Here is a 22609-nt window from a genome sequence, read left to right as displayed (position 1 = left end):
CTTATTGTGTGGTCCCTGGGAACCAAACCCATGACACTGGCTAACACCATGCTAGCTGAGCTACAGGAACAGTAAGGTTAAAGGATAATTTAATCTCATATAATTACCAATAGATCATTTCAAAGTTTAGCCCTATCACTTCAAAATATGATATAGCTACTGATATACTTTTTGGCCAGTTTAGTTTTATTTTGTTTTCTGAGTTCTTAAATTGTTATAATTATTTAAAGTGTTAAAAAATTTCGGGAAAAAAATTATATTGTTCTTGTGTCTTCGGTGGGAACACACAGGCGAATTGGAAGTGAAGTGACAGACTGTGACCAAAGGGGAACCAGAGGAAGTTAAACGGGAGAAACCAGAAAACAACAACAGGGAAGGGAAAAAAAACAAAAAGAGGGCAGTGAAAAAGAACAGAAGGAGGAACAGATGAATGCGAAGGCAGCCATGCTGTGGAGGTTTTATTTGCGTCGTTTACTTGGTTGGAGACGGGGCTGCTGGCCGGCAGCTTCGGCCGGTGCCGCGGCATCGTCAAGGTGTGCCCGGGCCGTGCCACTTTTGCCATGAGCACGTGGGCCTCCGTGGGGGCGAGCTTGGCCCTCGGAGAGGGACGGCTTCGATGTGCCGGGACTACTGTGTGATTTCTCAATAGTAGGGACCTGCGTGTCTAAAACAACCAGAACCAAATTACCACAAGGGCGTTTAATTCCCTACTTTTGCCAACTTTAATCATTCAATGAAATAAATTCTTATTCATATTTTACAATTAATACGTTGTTAGATTATTTGAAATTATCGAGTCTCCATCTGACTCAACTGATGTGATACTTAAGCTCCAACTACTGTTCCCTAGTTAGCATCTAAGCAGGCTGCTTCCTGTCAGAGTGGCCCTGTCACACCCTGTGTGAGGTGGCTGGAGTGAAGCGCTGGTGAGCTCAGCGCTGTTGTGAACTGAACACACATATATGGAGAGCGAGAAGCCAAAGCTAGGAAACTTGAGAAGTACAGAATGGAGAGATCCAATGAAAGCAAGAACAATACAGAGAGAGGAAGAGAAGACAGAATGCATAGAAATGACAGCAATAGAAGGATGGAAAAGAGGAAGACATCACGACTGGAAATGTGGAAGGTGAGGTGGCAGAAGTGCCATGCGACTTGTGGTCCTACCCTTGGCAGGGTCAGGGAAGATTCCGTGACTACGGCTCTTGATGACCGAGGATTTGGGCGAGTCCTCCTTGCTGTGACTAGAGGTCTTTGGAGAATGCTGGCTCCCGTGTCCCCCAGGGGGTTTGGGCGAGTGCTGGCGGCCCTGTCCTGAGTGAGAACGCCGGTGATGCTCGCCCTCGCTCTGCTCCTTCAGAGGCAGCCAGCGTGGGACGTTGTCCAGTTGGGCCGTGTTGGACAGGTCGATTAGTACCTACAAAGGCCCCATACATGCACAATTTCATTATTATTCAGTGATAGTAGTGTAAGTGTGTAAATATATACACGCACACACACACACACACACACACACACACACACACACACACACACACACACACACACACACACACACACACACACACACACACACACACACACACTTGTGTATCATTTAGCACACATTTAGGACACATTGTTTAATCTTTCAAAGTGTGTTTACAGAATTGTAGCTTCTCACCTCTCCCAAGAAGTCATTGGCAGAGCTCTTGTCGTAGTCCCACACACTGACCTCCAGTGTCTTCTTTCTTAGCTAAACACACACCACACAAACACAGAGTTTTCAATGCCAAGATTATTTACTTAGTGACTATTACCATACATTATTTTAATGTTGTCATTCTTAGTAACTTCAACTGAACTATTCCATGGTTAATCTCTAAATGAGGGGAAAGAAACATCTTATAAACAGTTTTCCAGTAAAACATATGTAAACACCCTTAAACAATTAACATTTACCTGTGAAGCTATATTTCAAAACACACACTTCCATTCAAAACCAAAGAGTGAGGTCAGTATGATTTTTTTAAGGATAAATGAATAATTTTATTCAAAAGTGACAGTAAAGACATTTATAACATTGCAAAACATTGTTTCAAATAAATGCTGTACTTTTAAACTTTCTATTTATCAAAGCAATAATTGTTCATGATTTCCAAAAAAGGATTAAGCAGCACAATTGTTTTCATCCTTTATAATAAGAAATGTTTCCTTAGTACCAAATCAGCACATTAGAATGATTTCTAAGGAATCATCATTGAAGACTGGAGTCACGTCTGCTGAAAATTCAGCTTTGCCATCACAGGAATAAGTTAAATTTTAAAATATGTGAATATAGAAAACTGTTATGTGAAATTGGAAAGATATTTCACATAATTGTTTCAACTGTGTTTTTGATCAGCCTTTGTGAGCAAAGAGACTTTCTGAGACATTCTGAACCTCTTCTGAAGTAAAGTGATTTAGTTTTTTTAGTACATTTAGATACTTTTACTGGAAAGCAAGACAAAAATACTGATGAACAAAAATATCTCTTTTCTGTTAATCCGGCAAACATCTCCAACATGATATGTAGCACTGGAGCATTAAATCCAGATGGTTTTCAGTACACGCCTCACCTACCTGCATTCTGTCTTTCTCTCTCAATTAAGAGCCGTTTGCTTCGCTTCAATAGTCCAGTAAAAACATATCAATCACATCTGTCAGCAGCAGTCTCAGTGAGCTTAACAGACTCAGGAAGCTCTTTAGTCTTAATTAGACTAAAGCACTTTTGGGAGACAACAGACTTTTCCCTGTTTGCACCAAAAGCCTAAGATTCTCTCTGAAGAGCTTTCAGATAATTGAAATCTCAAAACTGACATGAGACATTTAAACTAAACAAAGCATATTCCATCAAAGTGAAATCAGATTTTTCTTTTGGTTTTCTAGACACCTGCAACCTAGACATGATTGTGAGCTTGTAGTTCACCTGTTCCAGATGGATATTTTTGTAGATGACAGTCTGGTTCCACTCGGGGTTCAGGCTCTTCTGAACATGTTTGGACCTTCTTTTGTTTTCAGCACTGCAATTAGATAACATACCACAAGAGGTCATCATGAGTTCCAGGTAGAAATGAAGTTGGGCACAAACTTAACCATGAAACCCCTCACTGGTGGCAAATGGTTTGCACAATGGAGGACGTCTAGTATAGGCCCACTTGTGTTGCTGCAGTGACCATATACTACATTGAGAAATGATGATATAAAGAGCAAAACACTACATCATTAAGCCATTCATGTTCAAGCATGGCCAAGTCTTGTATAATGTGCTGGTACTGTAGGAAAGAATCACATACCTGGCATTCTGCACAACCATGACCTGACTGTGAAGATCCAGCATGCAGCAAAAACAGACAACAATCAGTGATGAGTGGGAAACTGCAAAGGGAGGGGTGTGTGTGTGTGTGTGTGTGTGTGTGTGTCTGTGTGTGTATGTGTGTGTGTGTGTGTGTGTGTGTGTGTGTGTGTGTGTGTTTGCAATAGCCCATGCATTCATGCCCATATGGAGAAGAGAAATGGAGAGCTCCTGTTTCTGTAGGTTCAATCCAAGTATTGCATGATCAGATGAGAGCCAGAAATGATCCAACACACATACACACCAATCTACAAACATCAATCAGCGCTATCATTTTACACACAAACTGAACTGGCATTGATTTTCCTCTTTTGCTGACTCACTTACTGCACATATAAATGCATGGACAAAAACACACACACACGCACACACGCACGCACGCACGCACGCACGCACACACACACACACACACACACACACACACACACACACACACACACACACACACACACACACACACACACACACACACACAATCATATACAGCTAAAAACTAGGCCTTACACAATATGTATAATCCGCTCCAGGTCTTTCCCACAGACCTGGTGCTAATTACAGCTGGATAAGTGATTTTCTATTTCATTAACTCATGGAAAGTGGCAGCTAGGATTGAATAACAACTCTTCATTGAACAACAAAGTCTTCATTTCCAGTGCCAAGGTTGAAACAAGTAGATTTATCTTTTTTAAGTCAAGAAAACAGATAAATTAAAATATCTGTTCACACTCTCTGGATAGCTATTTTGGCAGGGTGATTAAAAAGGAAGAGGCTGGACATGTAAAGTGATCAATCACAGTTGGTTGTTCACACTAAGACGGAAACCTTGAGACACAATTCAGTTCCAGTCAGTTGACTTTTATTCAAAGTACTCACCCTCTACCCGGCAGCAAGTAAACTTTAACGAACGGATCCGAGTAGCCATTATTGTCCCGGGGTGCCAGATTTCGTGCTTGAAGAACATGGACAATGAGATTTCCCAGCTGTTTGTCGTAATTTATTTGAAGCTGCAAAATTGAAGAAAGAAATGATTTTTCTACTTTCTACTGTTAAAAAGATAAATGAATATGGCATACATTCTGTTGATTAATAAACAGGTTTCTGACCAATGAATTCACTTTACACAATAGAGAATGCACTCATAATGAGCATTTTCCACCTGAAAATTTTTTTAGAGCTGAGCTTAACTATAAAAGTTTTTTATGAGATCACACTTACACACATATATAATAAACAGATTAAAGGCTATGCGTATTTGGTGTGGTGTCCGAGGGGAGGGCTCCCCACATATATCGACTTCAATTTTAAAATTCCCTGACAAGTTACTCTTATAGCCTTGTTAATGAGAGCCAAAACCATACCTGGATCTCTCCTGACACTGGATGGGACTGAGATTTTGCAGCCTCAGAGGTCTAAGAAACAAAACATCAGCATTAAGAAAAGACATAAATATGCATTTCAATCTTTACACACAAAAAGGCATCAAATAATTGTACACGCATGGCACATGCGTACCTTGCTGTGACGCTTCTTGCTGACAGAGGGTGAACCAGGCTGGCCAGGACTGGGAACTGCACTGGAGCCAGTGGACACTGAGGCTTTATCCAGTGCTGATGCAGAGGAGGATGGCACCTGCTGCTGGGACACTTTCTGCAGCTCGGCAGCCAGCTGCTTAGGGTCCACACCTGGTGACCGCGGAGGTCTGTCTCCTGTATAATCATAAATGCAAGTCAGAAGTTATTGGTAAAGTGTCATTGAGGTTAATGAGGATTAACCTAATTATCATTTGATTGTCTTCTCCTCTGACTGTAAGTTCTCACCTTTGGTCTGGTCTTGAAGGTCTAGGTGGGAGCTTTCAGAATCAGACAGCATATTTATGTCACTGGAAATAAATTATGGTAAAGAGACAATAAGTTAATTCAAAGGGTTAGTTCACCACAAAATTATAATTATGTCATTAATTACTCACCCTTCTGTCATTTCAAACCTGTTAGCCCTCTGTTCACTAAAAATTCTGCCCGAGTCTATGCAGGGCCAGAAGGCTCTCAGATTTCATCAAAAATATCTTAATTTGTGTTCTGAAGATTAATGGAGGTCTTACGGGGTTGAAACGACATGAGGTTGAGTGATTTATGACAAAATGTTTGGGTGAACTATCCTTTTAAGTAAGCGTGAAATCGAAATGGACCCTATTTGCTCTCTTAAATGTATGTTTCTGGTTTTAATGTACTTTTTGTACAAAATGTAATTCTTTGGCTCTCAAATGACTTTCCTCTTTACATTTTCAGCCCTTTTCCCTCAAACTTTTTTTTTATATAAAAAACATGTAACGTAAATTTTTCAGGATTCATTCCAGCCCTACATTTCTTCTTATTAAATATCATGTTTTATTGAAAGAAGAGTAAAAATGGGTTAGGAACTGTGTTTCATTTTAACTTGACATTTAAATGTGCACAAATTTTTCTTAAATTACTTAAATACATTTCTTTGGTTGTACAACTTTTATAGTAGACAGAAGGTAAGTACAAATGACCTAAAGTACATTTAAATAATAAGTAGTTATACAAATCTGACACTCACAGTCTGACACATATCTCCGCCTCTCCGACCTGGTGACCAACTAGACCCTGCACCTCCTCATACGTCTTACCAGTCAGAGAAATGCTGTTCCATTCCAGAACTTGCATTCCTATGCAAACATACACACATAAAATCAGCCATCAGATACATTTTAGCCTTCACTATCTGAAAGATCAAACACGCTGTGAAAAGCACTGCAACAACAGACATGATGTCTTTCAGTTAAACAAACCGTGCTGTAGAAACCCTGTGAGAAAGCAGAGGGAAACACGTGCAGCAGAGTTCACTCCAAGTCACAGCAAACTAAAACCACTCTGTTGGTGCACTTACACAGATGAAAACGTGTCTTCAGGTAGGCCAGGTAGGCCCGCTTTGGACGTTTCAAAGCTCCCATGTTACGGTGGATGCTTGGGGTCCCTGGAGGTGAATGTGTACTTGTGTCATGTACTGTATACAGTTTGTACACACTCACATATTTTATAGTTTAATGTGAGAGACTGAACAGCCAGCTCACATTACTACACTGCTTAACACCAACTTGATAATATACATGAGTCACATGGCTGTTGTAACCATACTGACTGCATGCATAATCACAACTAAAGCAAGTAGAAACATTTGACATTTTACCCTTTAGAAGCTTCAACTGCTGCTGGGACATTATGTGGGAGAGAGACAATATGATATGAGAAGAGACGAGACAAGAAGAGGATGCTAGAAGAGACTGAATAAGATGAGATGAGAAAAGAGCAGATAAGAGAAAGAAGAGAAAATCCAGGATTGAGAGGAGAAGAGACAAGATGAGAAAAAGTGAAATAGGATGAGATAAGGCAAAGTGAATTGAGAGAGTAGATACATAAAGAAACAAAATCAGAAGATAAGAGACAAGAAAAGATGAGAAAAGAACAGAAAAGACAGGAGGAGGTGAGAGATGTTGATACTACAAGAGACTAAGCAAGATGATATGAGACAAAAGTAAATATGAGAAGAGAAAAGCTCAAAAGAGAAGGGAAGGAACAAGATGAGATGAGAAAAAGTGAGACAAGACAAGAAAAGGGTAAGGAAGGGACTGGATAAGATTCAAAGAAACAAGACCACAAGAGAAGAGTCGATACAAGATGAAAAGAAATGAGAAAAGAGCACACTGACTATAAGAGTAGACATGAGAACAAGATGAGAAGAGTTGAGAGTAGACATGAGAAAAGATGTAAAGAGTAGGCAAAAGATGATGTGAAGAGAAAAGATGAGACTATATGAGATGCATTGAGACAAGATGGAAATAGAAGAAACAGCAAGTGACAAAACAAACAAGATAAATGAGACATGAAGAGAAGATATGAGGAGAGAAGAGACAAGATGATATTAGAAGAGACAATGTGAGATTCGAAGAGGTGAGACATTAGAGAATACATGAGGATAGAAAGGAACAGAACGGAACAGAAAATGAGGAGTAGAGGAGAGGACAAAGGAATCAGATGTCTAAATACAAAGTGATATTTAATAAAGAGTGTGAGAGGAGGAGCAGGAAGACAGAAGTGAAGTGTCAGTCCCAGTCAAAGCTCAGAATGTTCTCTCACAAAGCCCAGCTGTTGTATATAGCCTCATAAATAAGTCTGCACACAGACAGATCCAATCCCTCCGGCTTCTATTTTCCCCTCGCCACCTATCCCGGCCCCTCGTAAATTATGACCGGGAGAAAGCAGCACAAAAGCCGGAGCCCAAGCAGACCTAATTTACGACACGCTATGCTCAACCTCACCCCTGGAGAAAGAGAGAGCATTAACTTCTCCATCACAACTGAGATCAATAGAGCTTGTAAAATTCAACTTCATCAAAATGGCTGAAATAGTCAATCAAGACAGTCCAAAGCAGTCATGAAATCCAAATTTCACTCTGGGTTTTATTCCAAAAGTCTGTTAAGATTCTTTCAAGTCAACGAGAAACTCTAGCCGTCAGCCATCTTTGGTCGAATCTGTCACAATGAGGTCAATTCTGATTTTGTAAAGTGCACATTTACATAACGGCATTGTAAAAGAACACCATGCCAAAGCAGTAAAAACTCAAACTCTTTTCAGCTGAACTCTCCAGAGACATTTCAGTCAAAGTTTTGATATAAATTTAAGACTCAACTTTCATTTGATCTGAGCAACACCTACGCTGCCAGTGTACACCGCAGAGAAAACACAGTCATGAACCTGAAACTTCAACATCATTTTCTCCTGCTCTATCCTTATCTCTCACATCAAGAGTGAGTCACTCCTGGTGCCTGGAGGTGAAGAATCATGCGGATTAGCATCATTTGTTTTTCGTGTCTCCTACTTTGAAATATCACGTCACATTGTGCCCCTTAATGTCAACAGATGCGCTTCGCTCCCTGCTTTAAGAGACAGTGAACATCTATACAAACCAAAACATTGAACTCACACAGTGACTGGTTTAAAAGAGTAACCACCCTTCACTGAGGCGCCTACCTTCCACAATCTTTCCCATTTGTTCCGCAGCTCCTCCAGGTAAAACTTTGGCAACATACGCACCAATGTCTCCATTGCTGCCTGGGACCTCTTTTCCTCCAACCACACGGATGCCCAGTCCATTTCCTGAGAGAAAATAGTAATGGATACATAAAAAGGTGGTCCAAAACCTACACCAGATAGTAACAAGCCTAGAAGACTGTTTTTTATAATATATATATATATATTTATAGCCTAGTTTTTATTAGCTGTATATGATTGTGTGTGTGTGTGTGTGTGTATTTGTTTTTTGTCTTTGTTTTTTGGATCAGTGAATTTTCATTTGTTTCTAATAAGATTCAAAAAGTCCAGTTACTCAAACTAGAATTGGTTTTGCATATTGTTTTCCATATTTGAAAACCATTTTGTAGTACACTTTACAAAAACAAAGGGTGTTTTCTCATTGATGTCACAGAAGAACCATTGGATTCCCCAAAGAACCTTTCAGTGAACAGTTTTTGTGCAATGGAAAGGTTCCATGGATGTTAAACTATCTTCATGAAACCACTGATGCCAATACAGAACCTTGTGAATCCAGTTAAAATAAACTATAAATGCCAATAACATTACATTTTACACAGCTGTTAGGGTAAAAAAAAGGCTATAAAACCATAATTCAGACAACACCGATACATTCAGACAAGAATCAACTGAAGCTAGATTTTAAGAGAAAGGTTTAATTATGCTGGCCAAGACCTATGGTATATTTCTATAAATGTCAGGAAGTAAGTTGCCAAATCTATAACAGGCTTTTTAGTGGAGCACAAGTGTGTTCAATAAACTATATATTATCCCTGGGCAATAACGAGGAAATGCTCAAGCTTTTTTGTACACCTTGTCAAGATGTTTAGGTGTCTATACAGAAACTGTTCTATGATATTCTGTCATTTAGAATCATAGTACACAGGTCCTTCCATTACATTAATTATGGTGCAACAAATCCACCAGTCACAGCACAGGACATTCACTATAGCCTTTTTCATTGCCTTTTTTTAGGCACTTGTTTGTTCATCAGTTTCTAATTACGAGGATAATCCAATTTGCGCATTACACACCATTTTGAGCTTTGATGACTGACGGAACTGGAAGGATGCCAATCTGCCACATTGCTGTGTAATGTCTGCCCCGTTCTAATGCTTAAAGGAACATTGACACAGGAGATCAAGGGGAATCAACCACACCTACAGTACGTGACATAACAAAGCATGAAGAGGGGATAGACAACTGATGCGGTTTCGTGTCTGTTGACATTTGGCGTGCAATTATGTGACAAAATGGAGTGCCACAAGAGGACGCTAAAGGGAAATTGGAGAAGAGCTAATGTGTTTAGTAGTAGGCATAAAATAAAACTGTGCCAATGCAATCTCAGCATGGTGAAACTAATGTTTGCATAGATATAAGCCTCAGGCATCTCTCCATGATGGCCTGGTAGGCAAACAGATCATATTTTATCAGGGGCAGCTGTCCTAAACGTCTGTCTACATTGTTGGAGCATGTCAGGAAGCCAATCCGCACAACATTGAGTATTTGACAGGTTGCACTTACCTGATACACTACGATCTTTGGGATCCCTCTGTAGTTTTATTCTGGCATGAGGAAATGGGTAGTGAGCTGACTTTCCCTAAAGAGACATCAAATAAGCAGAATCAGACACGTATCATGCAATAATATGTTTTTTTTCTGATGACCATGTCTCTATAAATGTCAGTTTTTTAGGTTTCTTGCACTGTATATTTACTGTTTCTCACTAATCGGACTGAAATGGTAATGCAAAAACCATATGTATCACCTGTCTTCTATCCCCTTGTCCGTTCTCTGTGCGTCCATCTCGTGGTTTCTCAAACCAGTCAGTTTCCTCCCGTCGCAGGTGGTACGCTTTAGAAAAACAGATGGAAATTAAAACGTTAAAAGTCTTGCTTGCCGGTCTGTTAAAACAAACAAGGCCCTCTGGTAACATCAGGTACTAGAGACAGCTAAGGTACATATGCAGTCTCAAATTCAAACAATATAGAGCCATCTGGGACAGAAAAGAAAATGGTTATATAAAGTAGAGCAGTTATTTTTGCATGCAAACCTAAAACTAAAACAAACCCTGAGGATACAAGTCTTCAGATAGTTTTTTTCTCTCTCTATATTTAATTCTATACTGGAATTCTTTAGAAGAAGATTTAGAGCAAGTCTGTTTACTACTGTACCTTCCCCTAAAAATCTTAGGTTTATATAAATAAGACAGGGGTTCATGACAGACAGAGGTAGGAAATATTTTGGCAATATCTTTGTTGTAGATTTTTACATTCAAAGGCAATTTTAGATGTCAAGATTTTGTCATGGACATTTGAATAATTGACCTCAGGTCATCAACATTTAACAGAAGACAATTTTAGTGTTTACAGACCTGACATTTTGATGTAAAATGATATGACAGATGTAGATCCTATTTCATGGTGAAACACTCACTAACATGGAGCACTATTATTGTGTATAGCTTTATAAGTGTGACTAATTTGTTAAGGAAGTCATTACGTTCAATAGATTTGATAGGAAAATGATTACTAGTATTATGTGAATGATTTTTCTGTAAACCATATTTGTGAAAGTGCAGCATCTTAAACTGAGAAAATGAGTGTTATTTTTTAGAGAGAAAGGAGTGTGGAATTCCAATTTAATCACAGATGCAAAAGCTGCATTCACTACCACAACGTTGCATTAGTGGGCAAATTCGTCATACTTCCTGCAACATGGTGTTATGGAGATGAATTTGCGGTCAATTTGGTTGCCTAACAGCTCATGGGTGATTGGCATGTGGGTGGTCATGGTAGCAGGGGTGTGGGGGAGACGGGAGACGTGCAGGAGTCTAAGGTGGTTATACTCTACCGTTTGTGACATTCTCATGTGAGTTTCCTGGATCGTCTCTGCTCAAACCCACCAGGGATTCACTTAGTGCTGCAACCAAGGCAAATGCATTTACTTCCAGATGAAACATATGATGAACAACACATCATATGCTGTTAAATGTATGGAGTCAGTTACTTTACAGATAAATGAAAAAAGAATGTTAAAGTTGGTGAGTATTTTGGGTTTGAGCTTCATGTTCTGTGGTTGTGCGATTCTTAAACTGTATATTGTGTAGCAATTAAAATATTCATGTTGTTTTTATATTGTTCAGTGAAGTTCATGTAATTTCATGCATTTCACAGATCATGGGGGGGGGGGGAGGGGGCATGCAATCCAATTCAATTTGCGTTTCATCAATCTTAAAATTATAAATTAAGTTTCATAAATTAAAAGACAAACATTAATATACAGCTGAGAAAAAAAGCATAGCCCTTTCTATTTGAAGGCATTTATTAGTTCCCATGTGAAAAAGAAAGAAGATGAACAAGCAAGAAATTGAAAGAGTTTATAAATAAAAAAAAGACAGGATGAGACATGCACATCACATGTACTATTTATTAAAGGAACATCAAACATGCAAACACAAACTGGCATGGTATTATTTAATCTGTTTCATGTTAGCAACATGCATGAAGAGTATTATCTATCACTGAGAGAAATAAGTTTGTATTGAAAAACAAACGCCTGACTTTTAGAACAAAATCTCATTAATACAGTCTGTTGTGGCTGAGGTTTTACATAAAATTCAACATAATTAAACTAAATGAAGAGATAATCTATTTAGTTATACTATTGTTGCTATAAGGCACTTAGATAATAGATAACTACATAACCAAAATATAACTAAACAGATGATTAATCAAGAACATGTAGCTCTAGTTTACAAGCAGCTTAACTAAAAACGTTGAGGGTTATAAAGCTATTCTTATGCTAATGAAAAGAGATTTATAATATGTCTAATGTACAACTTCAGTGTAAGTGTAACTTTTTCTCATTTATCCTATTCATAGAGCACATATCCACATTAAATAAAAATACAAAAACTGGAAGCATGCACTATAAGAGTTCACACAGAAACAAAAAGTCAGTCTATGAAGAAATCACATGCAAAAATGTTTAACTCCAACTGTAACTATGCCACAGAAATGTTAATATAGAAAGACAACTGGGACAGTATGATTATTTTCATTATTTAAGCACATGAAAAGAAAGCTCAAACAAGATAGAAAAGCAGTTATCAGTAGAGAAATTATGCCTTCATATAGACAGGAATGAGCACTTGCAAGATGAAACACAGATAAATAAAAATCTGGAACTGTGTATGAAGAGTCACTCCAAGATAACAGTCTGTGGACAAACAAATTACCTTCACTATCAGACATGGTGCCCTGCAGATCATCCATTAGCACATAGCTATGCCCTCTTAAAGGATCTTCTCTGAAGTGTTGCTGTTGTGGGTCTTGGAGGGACAAACATGACCCAAACTGATCACGGGAGTCGGCAGATATGGGTGGGAGTGGACCTGCTGATGCCCGTGCCATACCCATTGGCTGACCCACTGGACTCAGTGGGCTCTCTTCTTCTGAGTTCTGTGCCACAATAGGAATACGTCCACGCCCACTTTGAACAAGGGCCAGGCTTGTAGGTTTTGACCTGCCTGATGGAGCCTGGAAAGCTGAGGTGTCTGAGGAGGGGTCACCTTCTGCTTTGAGCCTCAGAGATGAACTTGAGGTATCCCTTTTAAGTGACAGGTCAAGGCCATACACAGAGGAGGGTCTAGAGGAAGGCCGTGACCTACTTCCACTAGGGTAAGCAGAGTCTTCTCCCAAAGAGGACCTCATGCCTGGGCTCAGATTTAGGCTTTGGCCCAGATTAAGTGAACCTGCCAAATTGGCCCCAAGAGTGGAGCCAAGATATTTCTGCTGTTCAGCAATGTTCTTGCGTAGCCCAAAGGTGATTTCATCCTGCAGAAGTCTGCTTGTTCTGGGAGAAGCACTACTGGACCCCAAGTAGCTACTATAGTCTGTTTCTAGAGCCCTGCTATCCTGGATGGAGGAGTACTTGCCTATGTTACTGGTGGTTTTGTGTTTCTGGTAGAGCACAGATGTAGGAAGTTGCTTGGCAGCCTGTTTCTCTAAGGTCAGTCTACTGATGCTGTACTTGTCGGTTTTGGGGAACGCCCTGTAGCTTCCACTAGACACTCCAGTGCTGGGGGTATAGTGATGTGAGAGTCCAGCAAGCTGCTCTAAGCTTTCAGTGCCCCCTGTGCTTCTTCGAAACTCCTGTTTCAGTTGTTGTTTTAAAAGCTTTAGTTCAAATGGCTCTTCCATGGGGTCCTCTTCATCTTGAGCCTTACCATAAGAGTGAAGTCTGGAGGAGCTTCCCAGATAGTCTGTACCAACATCTGCAGCAGTGTGTCTCAGAAGGCGCTCTGCTTTGGCTAGCTCTCTCTCAGCAATGCCATAGCTGGCAGATGACAGGCTACCAGTGCTTTTTGCAAGTTCTGCTGCATCTTCTAAAAGCATATAGCTCCTTGGTGTTTGATGTTGATCTAAGTCTGCATAGAAGGAGTCAGCAGATACATTTGACATAGGACTAACTGCCAAGCTGCCAGCACGCTCTTCTAGACTATGCAAGTCAAGGTGGTTACCATATTTTCCTCCCAAGTAAGATGACGTGTCATAGCTGGTGGAAATTTTGGTAGAATCTAATTCCGAGAGGAGAGCAGCTTGTTGTCTGGCTTTCTGCTGGAGCAAAAGCATTTGGTGATAGCTCTGTTGCTGTGATGCAGTCAGAGAAGGAACAGAAGAGTAGATGGATTGGGATTGGTATGGTGACTGAGGCTGGTACAGGGACTGCTGATACTGTGTGTACTGGTACTGTGAATATTTTCCATACTGGTCATGCTTGGTCTGTGGAGGAACAAATTCATCAAGTTCTGACTGTGGTGCAGTACGTGGTCTCTCAAGCCCATGTCCACTGACCTCCTCTCCAACTCTTGTTTCACGAATGTTACTCACCTCACTGTCAGACATGTAGTCACGGTCCTCTGCAACACTCTGAAGATAGGCCCTTTCCCTCTTTTCCCTTTCTTTAAGCAATGCCTCCTTTCGCCGGTTAATGCCCATCTCCAGGTATCGCAGCTTGGCATCAATCTCCTTTTCTTCCTCATCCAGTTCAGCTTGCTTTTTACGTAGTTTGGAGGACTCTCTCTCAACCAGGTCTAGTTCACGGTCAATGTCCTGCAGGATTTTTGCTCGTGCCATGTTAGTGCTTCGGCAGAGACGGCGACGAGCTGAGCCAGTGCTGTAGGCTGTCTGACCAGCATTAACAGCTTCTTCCTCTGAAGGTGGGTTAGGAAGGGTCCTCTTAACCTTCTTTTGGGTGCCAGATGGAGTTCCACTTGGAGATCCCTTTCCCTTTGGATGACAAATAAAAAGAGAATAATCAGTGTTAAATGACAATACAGTTTTTCTTTAAGTTAAAACTTATTTTCAAGCTTAATCATAGTTCATAGGAATGACCATAGTGTATTTAAGGCTTTAAAGTTGTTTTCATAAAAAATAAAAAAAACTTTAAAAACAAACAACCACCACCTAAGCTTTCAAGTTCGAATGAGAATAAAGTATAATGGTAAAAAGAAAAAAAAGTCTCTAGAGGATTTTGTTTTCTCATGTCAGACATGCCTTGAGGACAGGTAAACAAACACATACTCTGTATCTGCTGTTCTGCTGCACTGCCTTTAAAGGCGCATGCACTGAAAATATTAAAAAGGACATCTAACATGTCAATGGCTACCAGGCCTAAGGCAACATTTGAAAAACAAAAAAGATAAAGTCAATGTAAGCTGAACAACAGCATGAAGATATTACACAAAAACAATTAGATAAATCTGCCTCAAGGCATTATACATTATTAACATATATATTACATACACATAATACATATATTAACAAACAATTATGTAAAAAGCTATTACATAAGGCATGAAATTTCAGCATATTTTCCAAGTTGAGTCTTCTCACAAAACTTAAACACTTATGAAAAAAATACTGTATACTCACAGAGTAAACCTCAGGATACTGGAGATTTGCTGCTGCCCTTTCTTCAGCAGTTGGGCTCATGGGTTTGGGGTCAGACATTGACCTTTGTATGACCTTGGGAGCCCTAGGACTTGTTGGTGGACCTTTGGATAGATCTGTGGCAGAGTGTATTCTCTGTGGGCTTGTCTCTCCAAGGGATTTCTCATAGGACAGATACTCAAGGGATTTGCTAGGGGATACACAAGGGGAAATTGGGGAGTACAGTACTTTTGGGGATTTAGGAGGACCTGAGACAACCTGAAGAATAGAGGCATCTGCTCTGAGGTGAGGAGACTGACCTATATCAAGTGGAGTGGGACGCCTCTTTGGAGAGGAAGTTCTATCAGAGTCAGGATAATCTAATCTAGTATCTACCTGCACTGAGTGCCCCTTAAGTGTTCCTGAGGAGTCTGTTTGTACAGAGATTTCAGTAAGGGCCTGAACTGAAACAGCTCCTCTTTCACCCATGCCATTTTTACCACCACGTGGTCTACTGCGCCTGCCTCGAGCAGGAACTTCCCATTCATCTTGGTCTTCATCATCTGTCTGTACACAACTGTCAACACTTTTTTTTGTACTTTTCTTTTTCCTTCCTGCAGTGTAGGCCTTTTCAGTATTATCCTCCTCATCAGTCTGGCAGCCACTGTCCATTTTTCTTTCTCCTGCCACAACAAGAGCCTCTGGCAGGACTTCACCTGTATACATCTGCCTGAACTTCTGTTCTTCCAACTGCTGTCTGAGCTGTTCTTGGAGTCTCTGGATCTGCTCTAACTGCTCCTGTTGCTGAGCATACGTTTCCTTTTGCATCAAAAGGTGGGCCTGTCTCTCCTCTTCTTGCTGACATAGTATTTGCTGTTTCATGGCCTGGAGTTCTTCCAGCTCCTTCTGCACAAGAAGCTGTTCTTGCTCACGGAACCGCTGTATCTCCTGTCTCTCCCACTCAAGTTCTTCAGCCAAGCGTTGCTGCTTCATCTTCTCTATCTCAAGAAGTTCACGCTCCATCTGGTACTGTCCATCTCCTGGAACCAAGGGTGAAGACAGAGCTTCTAAAGAGGCTGCAATTGCCTCCAGTGAGGCATTTGTGTAGGTGTCCAGTGCTGCCACTGTGGTGACTGTAGAAACTACATCTGAGAGAGTTGTTGAAAGGCCAGCCTTTGAAACAACAGTCTCCAGATTTAATGGTAAGTCACTTTGTTCTCCTGCTGTGGTTAAAGCAATTGTTGAAAGAAAGCTGTGCGACCTAGTGAGAGGCTGATTCTGTAGAGTTGACAGTGAAGGCATAGTATCACTTGTGTGCATGCCTGACAGAGTATTGTAGGATGTGATGAAGATAGAGCCAGGCTGGGTGGTTATGGCATACGTAGAAGGGACTGGAGCTGCTACAGAAGAATAAACAATACCATTGGAAGATCTTAGGACACTAGAAACACCGTAGTGGGTTCCAACTGCTGAAGTAATCCTGGCTTGTGTGTACTGTGGAACTGTCATTCCAGTGCACACTCCTGTAGACTTGTTCGAATAGTCTACAGCTTCACCTGTTAAAAGTTCATTTTCTTAGATTAGAGTTCAGCACATAAAAAGAGTGCATTGGTAAAAGCATTGATATAACCATGCACCATCCAAAGGATGAGAAATAAAGCATCAAAAAGTATACCGAATAGCATGCAGTGACATGCAAAAACAAATAAAAAAAACTAAATTAAAAATATATCGAGAGCATGCAAAATGGCTTTCCAAAAATGGGAATAAAGGCAGGCATACAAAAAATCAGCTGTTAATAAGTAGAGGCAACTCAAAATGATATCGAGATGAAAGATCTTCAATGCCATACTGACCTGCCACCGACATTTTTCCAGATGTCAGGTCTACAGCACCTTCAGTGGTCTCCTTGTAATCATAACTATGCTTACTTTTATAAAAGAAGAGACCAGCCTCTGCCAAGTTTGTGTCCGACATTGAGGGTTTAATGCCACCGAGACCTCTCATACCATGAGGAGAACGATCGTATTGATAATGGTCATCTCTGTAGCCAAAGCGATCCTCTGGTAATGGAGCTGAGGGCTGCTGAGTTGTACAGCTGCTTGCAAAAGGAAGCTTGTAGACTACATCACAGCAGACTGCTCTTCTTCCAGCAGTAAGATCTACTGGTTTTCCATTATCCTCTGTAATTACAGCAGTAACCACCCCTGCAGTGGACCCATTCATTGCAACCACAGTTTGTGCAGGTTTTACTGTGGTGAGATCAACTGCACCGGATAAGCCTGTTTCTAGACGAGGGGGTATAGTTGCACAAATGCCATTGCTTGCAATTGTAGGAGCCATTGTTACAGGAACAGTTTTACCCATTGTTGTAGAGAGATTTATGGGTTTCTCTGGTTGAGATTCCACTGGTCTGTAAATAATTTGAGACACAGGCTCAAAGGATTTAGCTGTTGTAATTTGGAGAGGCATTGATGTAGACAGCGATGCATCACTACCATAAGCTACAGTGGCTGTGCACGTGAGGATGGTGATGTTGTCAGTAACCACAGAGACTGAGGAAGTATCAGTGCTTAGGTTTACTACAGATGACTGCACAGCACTTTGCTGACGTCCACCACTATCAATAGCAAGGGACTGTCGTCTTGACTCAGAGGAAGACAGATCCACACCTTTCATAGATGTCTCTGCATCTATCTTTGGGGTACGGAGATCCACCACCTCACCAGGATGGTAGGCATGACCATTCTGCAATTGAGCTGGTTCAGGTTTTATGTTTTCTTGAACAACAGAGATGCCAGTGGCTCTTGGAATGGGACGTGGAGGTGGTGTCCTTTCATGCACAACAGACACTGTGGTTCTTTGGACTTCAGTGGTAACTACCTGAACCCCAACATTTGGATTAATTGACTGAGGCTGCGTTGAGGCTGAAATAGCCTCGTAGACATGATTCATGCTAGAAACTACCTTCTCTGTACCACATATTTCTTGACTTTCAATAGATTCAGTAATTCGTGTGAACGCCAATGGTACTCTAGTTGTTTGTGACTGTGGAGGTGGTTGAGGTGGCGAAGAAGGTGGTTTCTGAGGTGATTCTTGTCTAGGATTAATTGAGGCTTGGGTTGTGATACCTTCTGTAGGTGAACCAGGCTGAGATGGCAAAGTAATAACAACATATGTGTCACGTAAAACCTTGCCAAACCTGGGTGATGTAGGGGACTTGAGAGGAGATGTGTTCTTACTTTCGGTAGAAGGACTCAAATTAAGGACACTATCTGCATTGCTTGTACTCAGTATGGTAGGTCTTGCAGGTGTGTGGGCTGTAAAGGGTAGCTGAGAACCACCTATGGGTTTGGGAGCTATGGGAGGTTTAACAGTCTCCCCAGGTTTGTGACTGAAGGTTAGGCCTGCAGGGATAGAGGATGGCTTAGGTGGTACAGGTGGAGGAACATGGGGCTTATACCCTGGAGTGAGAGGCTGTCTTACTGGTACACTGTCCCCTGTGGTTGGTATGCCAACTGGAGTAGTTCTTGGGGGGACCTGTGGTGGAGTCTTTTTGGGATACACAGAGGGTTTGGGTAAAGTTGGAGGTGGTAAGGGTGGAGGAACTGGAATGTCTGCTTTTTCCAGAGATGCAGCTCTGCGTAGTACTACTGGTTTGGGAGGAACTAGTGGAGCAGTTGATACAACACTAGGTACAGTGGGTACTATATATTGTGGTACTGTGGGCAAAGGTGATACACTTACAACTACTGGGGCAGAGGATCTTGAAATTACACTAGGAACTGGTGCTGTAAAAGGGTCAATTTTACTAGAGGCTGATGACTTGGACAAGTCAACAACAACTGTCTGCTCAATTTCTATATCTTTCTCTGTGGCATCCTGTGAATCACTTGATACTGCAGACAATGTTACTTCTCTTTGTAGTGACAAATCATCTGCGACTGGCTCTGAGGCTGATGTTTTCTGGAAAGCCTCATCTACAAGTGGTTCTGATTCAGTCTTTGTATCTGAAACGGTAGCTTTCTCAGAGTCCTGTGTTTGATCAGAAATGCTCTCTTCACCAGATTCCTCTTCACCCGAGGAGCACTGTGTCACTCTTAGATCAGGAATAGGCAGTATTCTTCGTAGGGGTGATGGCTCGGTTTTTTCAACTTGGCTTATTGTTGTACCTTGTGCCATGCCACTCGGATCAGGGCCTGCTTGAGTTGGACTGATACCTGGAGTTAGTACTGCTCTTTGCTTCTTCATAAGCTCCTCATAGGCTGCTTCTGCATCTAATAATGGCCTTCCATCCTTTCTGGACTGACCTGTGGTGCTTGATGACATAATGCTTTGTTCTTTGCTTGAGTCAGTTTCAGGCAACATGGTTTCTATATTAGGAGCATCTTCTACTGGCTTACTGTGTTTTATCTCCTGTTCCTTAAGCATAATCTCTTTCTTTCTTTGCATCATGTCCTCATAAACCTCATCAGGTGATCTCAGGGTTTTTTTGGGTTTCTCTGACACAAAAAGTTTATCTGGTTCTTGCTCATAGGACGCATCATGAACAAGAGATTTGTATGCATAATCTTCTATCAGCATGCCCCCATAAAGAGATTCTTTACCAGGTGGATGTTCTTTTCCATCATTAGTTGGAGATATGACCTTGAGCATAATCTCTTCATATGCCTCATCTGCACTTCTTAATGCTTGTTTTCTCTTTTCTTTGGACTGACTATCAGTATGTTGCCCCTCTGTTGGAGAGTACAGTGAGACTGATGTTGGTAACTGATACACTTTTTGGACAGCAACAATCTTCTCTGGGAGAATCTCAAAGCTCTCTGGTTCTGACTCCATGCTTGGGGAGAGGTCTGAGCAGGAAGACCTGCGGAATTCCTCCATCTCTGCTTCTTGTCGTAGTTCTTCTGTGGGAGATGCATCCTCAATTGGTGAGAGGTTGCTTGATGGAGTTTTGGGCCTTTCTCTCCTTCTCTGTGCCCGTATCTCTTCTTTGTCTTTCTTTGACTTTTTTCCTGTGCCCTTTTGCTTCTCCTGTTCTTTCAGAAGCTCTTCTTCTTCTCGCAGCTCCTCTTCCTCTGATGAATCCTCAATGGTAGGAAGCTGGCCTGACCTGTGCTTCGCTTTCCTCTGCTGCTTGCCCTCACCACTAGACCGAACATGACTTGGGCTGCTGCTGTCACTGTCTTCATCAAGAGAGGACAAAGATGTTGGAGATGTTCCTGGGGTAAAACTGGATGCATGTAAACTGGAAGAGCCTTCACCTCTTGACCTATCATCAGGAGAGTCTGTTAGGCTTTCTAGCTCAGCGTCATCTGATATCTGACGTACAGTCACTGCACTGTTAAGTTCAATTGTTTTAAAGTGTCGCATACCAACTCCACTGTCTACCGAAGGTTGTTCTCCTTTATCTAGTTCTTCAATTTTAGTTACAGAAATAATACTCTTCCATTCAGGCTCATCTTCTGGACTGATACTGCTGTTCTTTCTGAGAAGGTGTCTCCCTTTGCACAATTCACTGTTGTCCTTTTCATCTTTCTTTGCATTTTGTTTCATTTGCGTCTTCTCTTGATCTTTAATTTTCCGTCTGGCAATGTTTTCTTCATCAGATGGTGATGCATCCTCATCTGCACTCATCTCTATGATCTGCTTCCGGATGAAATCCTCCTCATCCATAGGACTTTCCATTTCTACTTCCTTATCTCCAACAGTCTTTTTCCTTTGCAGTTTAGGTGAAGGTTCTCCCTCACTACTGTCGTCAAAAGAATCTCCTTGAATATCAGTTGGAACCAGAAGTTTTTTCCGCTCTTTTTTTGGTACATCGATTTTTTGCTCTTGAGATTCTCCATGTTGGTCATCCTCTGAGCTGGGTTCTGGAGACATTGGCAACACCTCCAGTCGACGCTTGATCTTTTGAGTTTCAGTTTGTGATTCCTCTTTAGATGTTGTCTGAGCCTCTAGTATAGGAAGGACGGTGCTTTCCAACTTGGCCAAGTCTGAAGTACTCATAGGGCTGCTTTCTTTATCTTTCTCACCAGACTTCCTCAGTAGCTCACTCTCTTTCACTGGGACAAAAGCCTCTTCTTTATTCTACAAAACAGAAAAAAAAGAATAAGAATTTGACAAGCTATGATTTCAACTATGATAAAAACATGCATTATATTTATAAGATAAATAAGAACTACATAAGTTTAACATTGGGGTTCTGTAGGTGTCTACACAATGAACATAGATTTTCTATAATTTATCTATACCTCTACCTGAGATCAACTGTGGGATACTGTAGGTGTCTAGACAATTAATCTAGTTTATCTACAAGATAAAGCCTCTATAGCTACATGTAACCTCTATAGCTACATGTACAGTTACCTCTCCAGATTCATCAATTTCATTAGACTTTATCAATGGCTGTAGCACATCCTCCAATTTTTCTTGTGGTTCAGAGGTCAACTTTCCCTCCTCTGATTTGTTTCTTTCCTTTTGGCTAAATGTAGATGGTGGGGAGACTACTTCTACATCATGGTCTAGGCTATGGGGCATACAATTAGTTGTAAATTCCAGTTTAGCTTTTTTGGTGACTTCCAGGTCAGTTACAACCAGTGTTTTTTCCATCAGCTCCTCACTGGCTAATTTATCTTTCACACTAGACACAGTAGATATTACAGCAGGGGTTTTGACTTGTTGTGCAGACTGCAACACTTCAGGTTTAATCTCAATTATTGCTTTTATGTCTTCATTCTGACTAACCACAGGGAATGAGGGGACTCCTATTTCCTGGTCAGTAAAACCACTTGGCATGACAGACTGTTCTAAAACTTTTTCTGTCACAATGTCTGGAATTTGCCTAATTTCCTTTTCTTCTGGTAATATTTTTTCTACAATCTTTGACCGTTCATCTTTAATGACGATAGATTCATTCTCATTCTTTGTAATAAAAGCATCTGACTCTGTGTTTCGCTCACATATTTTCTCTGTTTCTGACATTTTTTTATCTGGTTTGGGAGCAGCTTCTTGAAGGGTTGGAGGGTATGTATCCCCCATCTTTTGTACCTCTATGTTTTTATCTGGACTAATCTCTTTTTCAGAGAAAGTGCTTTCAGAACTAAATTCAAATTTGATGTCGTCAGGCATAGTCTTGAGAGTGACTTTCTGCTCTGTGTTCTTGAGGATCTCTAAATCTTCACCTGCTTGATCTG

The 22609-nt window shown here is 40.9% G+C and overlaps 1 protein-coding gene across 8 annotated transcripts in view; it reads right to left on the bottom strand.

Moving 5' to 3' along the window:
* Window positions 1-22609, bottom strand: part of LOC132105671 (protein piccolo-like) — a 44205-nt gene that overhangs the window by 5647 nt on the left and 15949 nt on the right. For 3 of the 8 annotated variants that reach the window (XM_059510958.1, XM_059510959.1, XM_059510960.1), the window contains exons 5-20: window positions 17270-21503; window positions 15417-16969; window positions 12719-14771; window positions 11332-11400; window positions 10247-10332; window positions 10003-10078; window positions 8419-8544; window positions 5948-6056; window positions 5188-5249; window positions 4883-5076; window positions 4729-4779; window positions 4244-4374; window positions 3312-3338; window positions 2945-3038; window positions 1661-1732; window positions 1165-1414 (exon numbers count right to left, since the gene is read on the bottom strand). In XM_059510958.1, the coding sequence (XP_059366941.1) occupies window positions 1165-1414; window positions 1661-1732; window positions 2945-3038; window positions 3312-3338; window positions 4244-4374; window positions 4729-4779; window positions 4883-5076; window positions 5188-5249; window positions 5948-6056; window positions 8419-8544; window positions 10003-10078; window positions 10247-10332; window positions 11332-11400; window positions 12719-14771; window positions 15417-16969; window positions 17270-21503 (9187 nt within the window). Of the gene's footprint in view, window positions 1-475; window positions 665-1164; window positions 1415-1660; window positions 1733-2944; window positions 3039-3311; window positions 3339-4243; window positions 4375-4728; window positions 4780-4882; window positions 5077-5187; window positions 5250-5947; window positions 6057-8418; window positions 8545-10002; window positions 10079-10246; window positions 10333-11331; window positions 11401-12718; window positions 14772-15416; window positions 16970-17269; window positions 21504-22609 lie in introns of all 8 variants that reach the window. The other 5 variants (XM_059510954.1, XM_059510952.1, XM_059510956.1 and 2 more) reach the window with 4 other exon arrangements.

The sequence above is a fragment of the Carassius carassius genome, chromosome 26 (genome assembly GCF_963082965.1).
Source record: "Carassius carassius chromosome 26, fCarCar2.1, whole genome shotgun sequence".
Lineage (NCBI taxonomy): Eukaryota > Metazoa > Chordata > Actinopteri > Cypriniformes > Cyprinidae > Carassius > Carassius carassius.
This window is presented reverse-complemented; position numbering and strand designations above follow the sequence as displayed.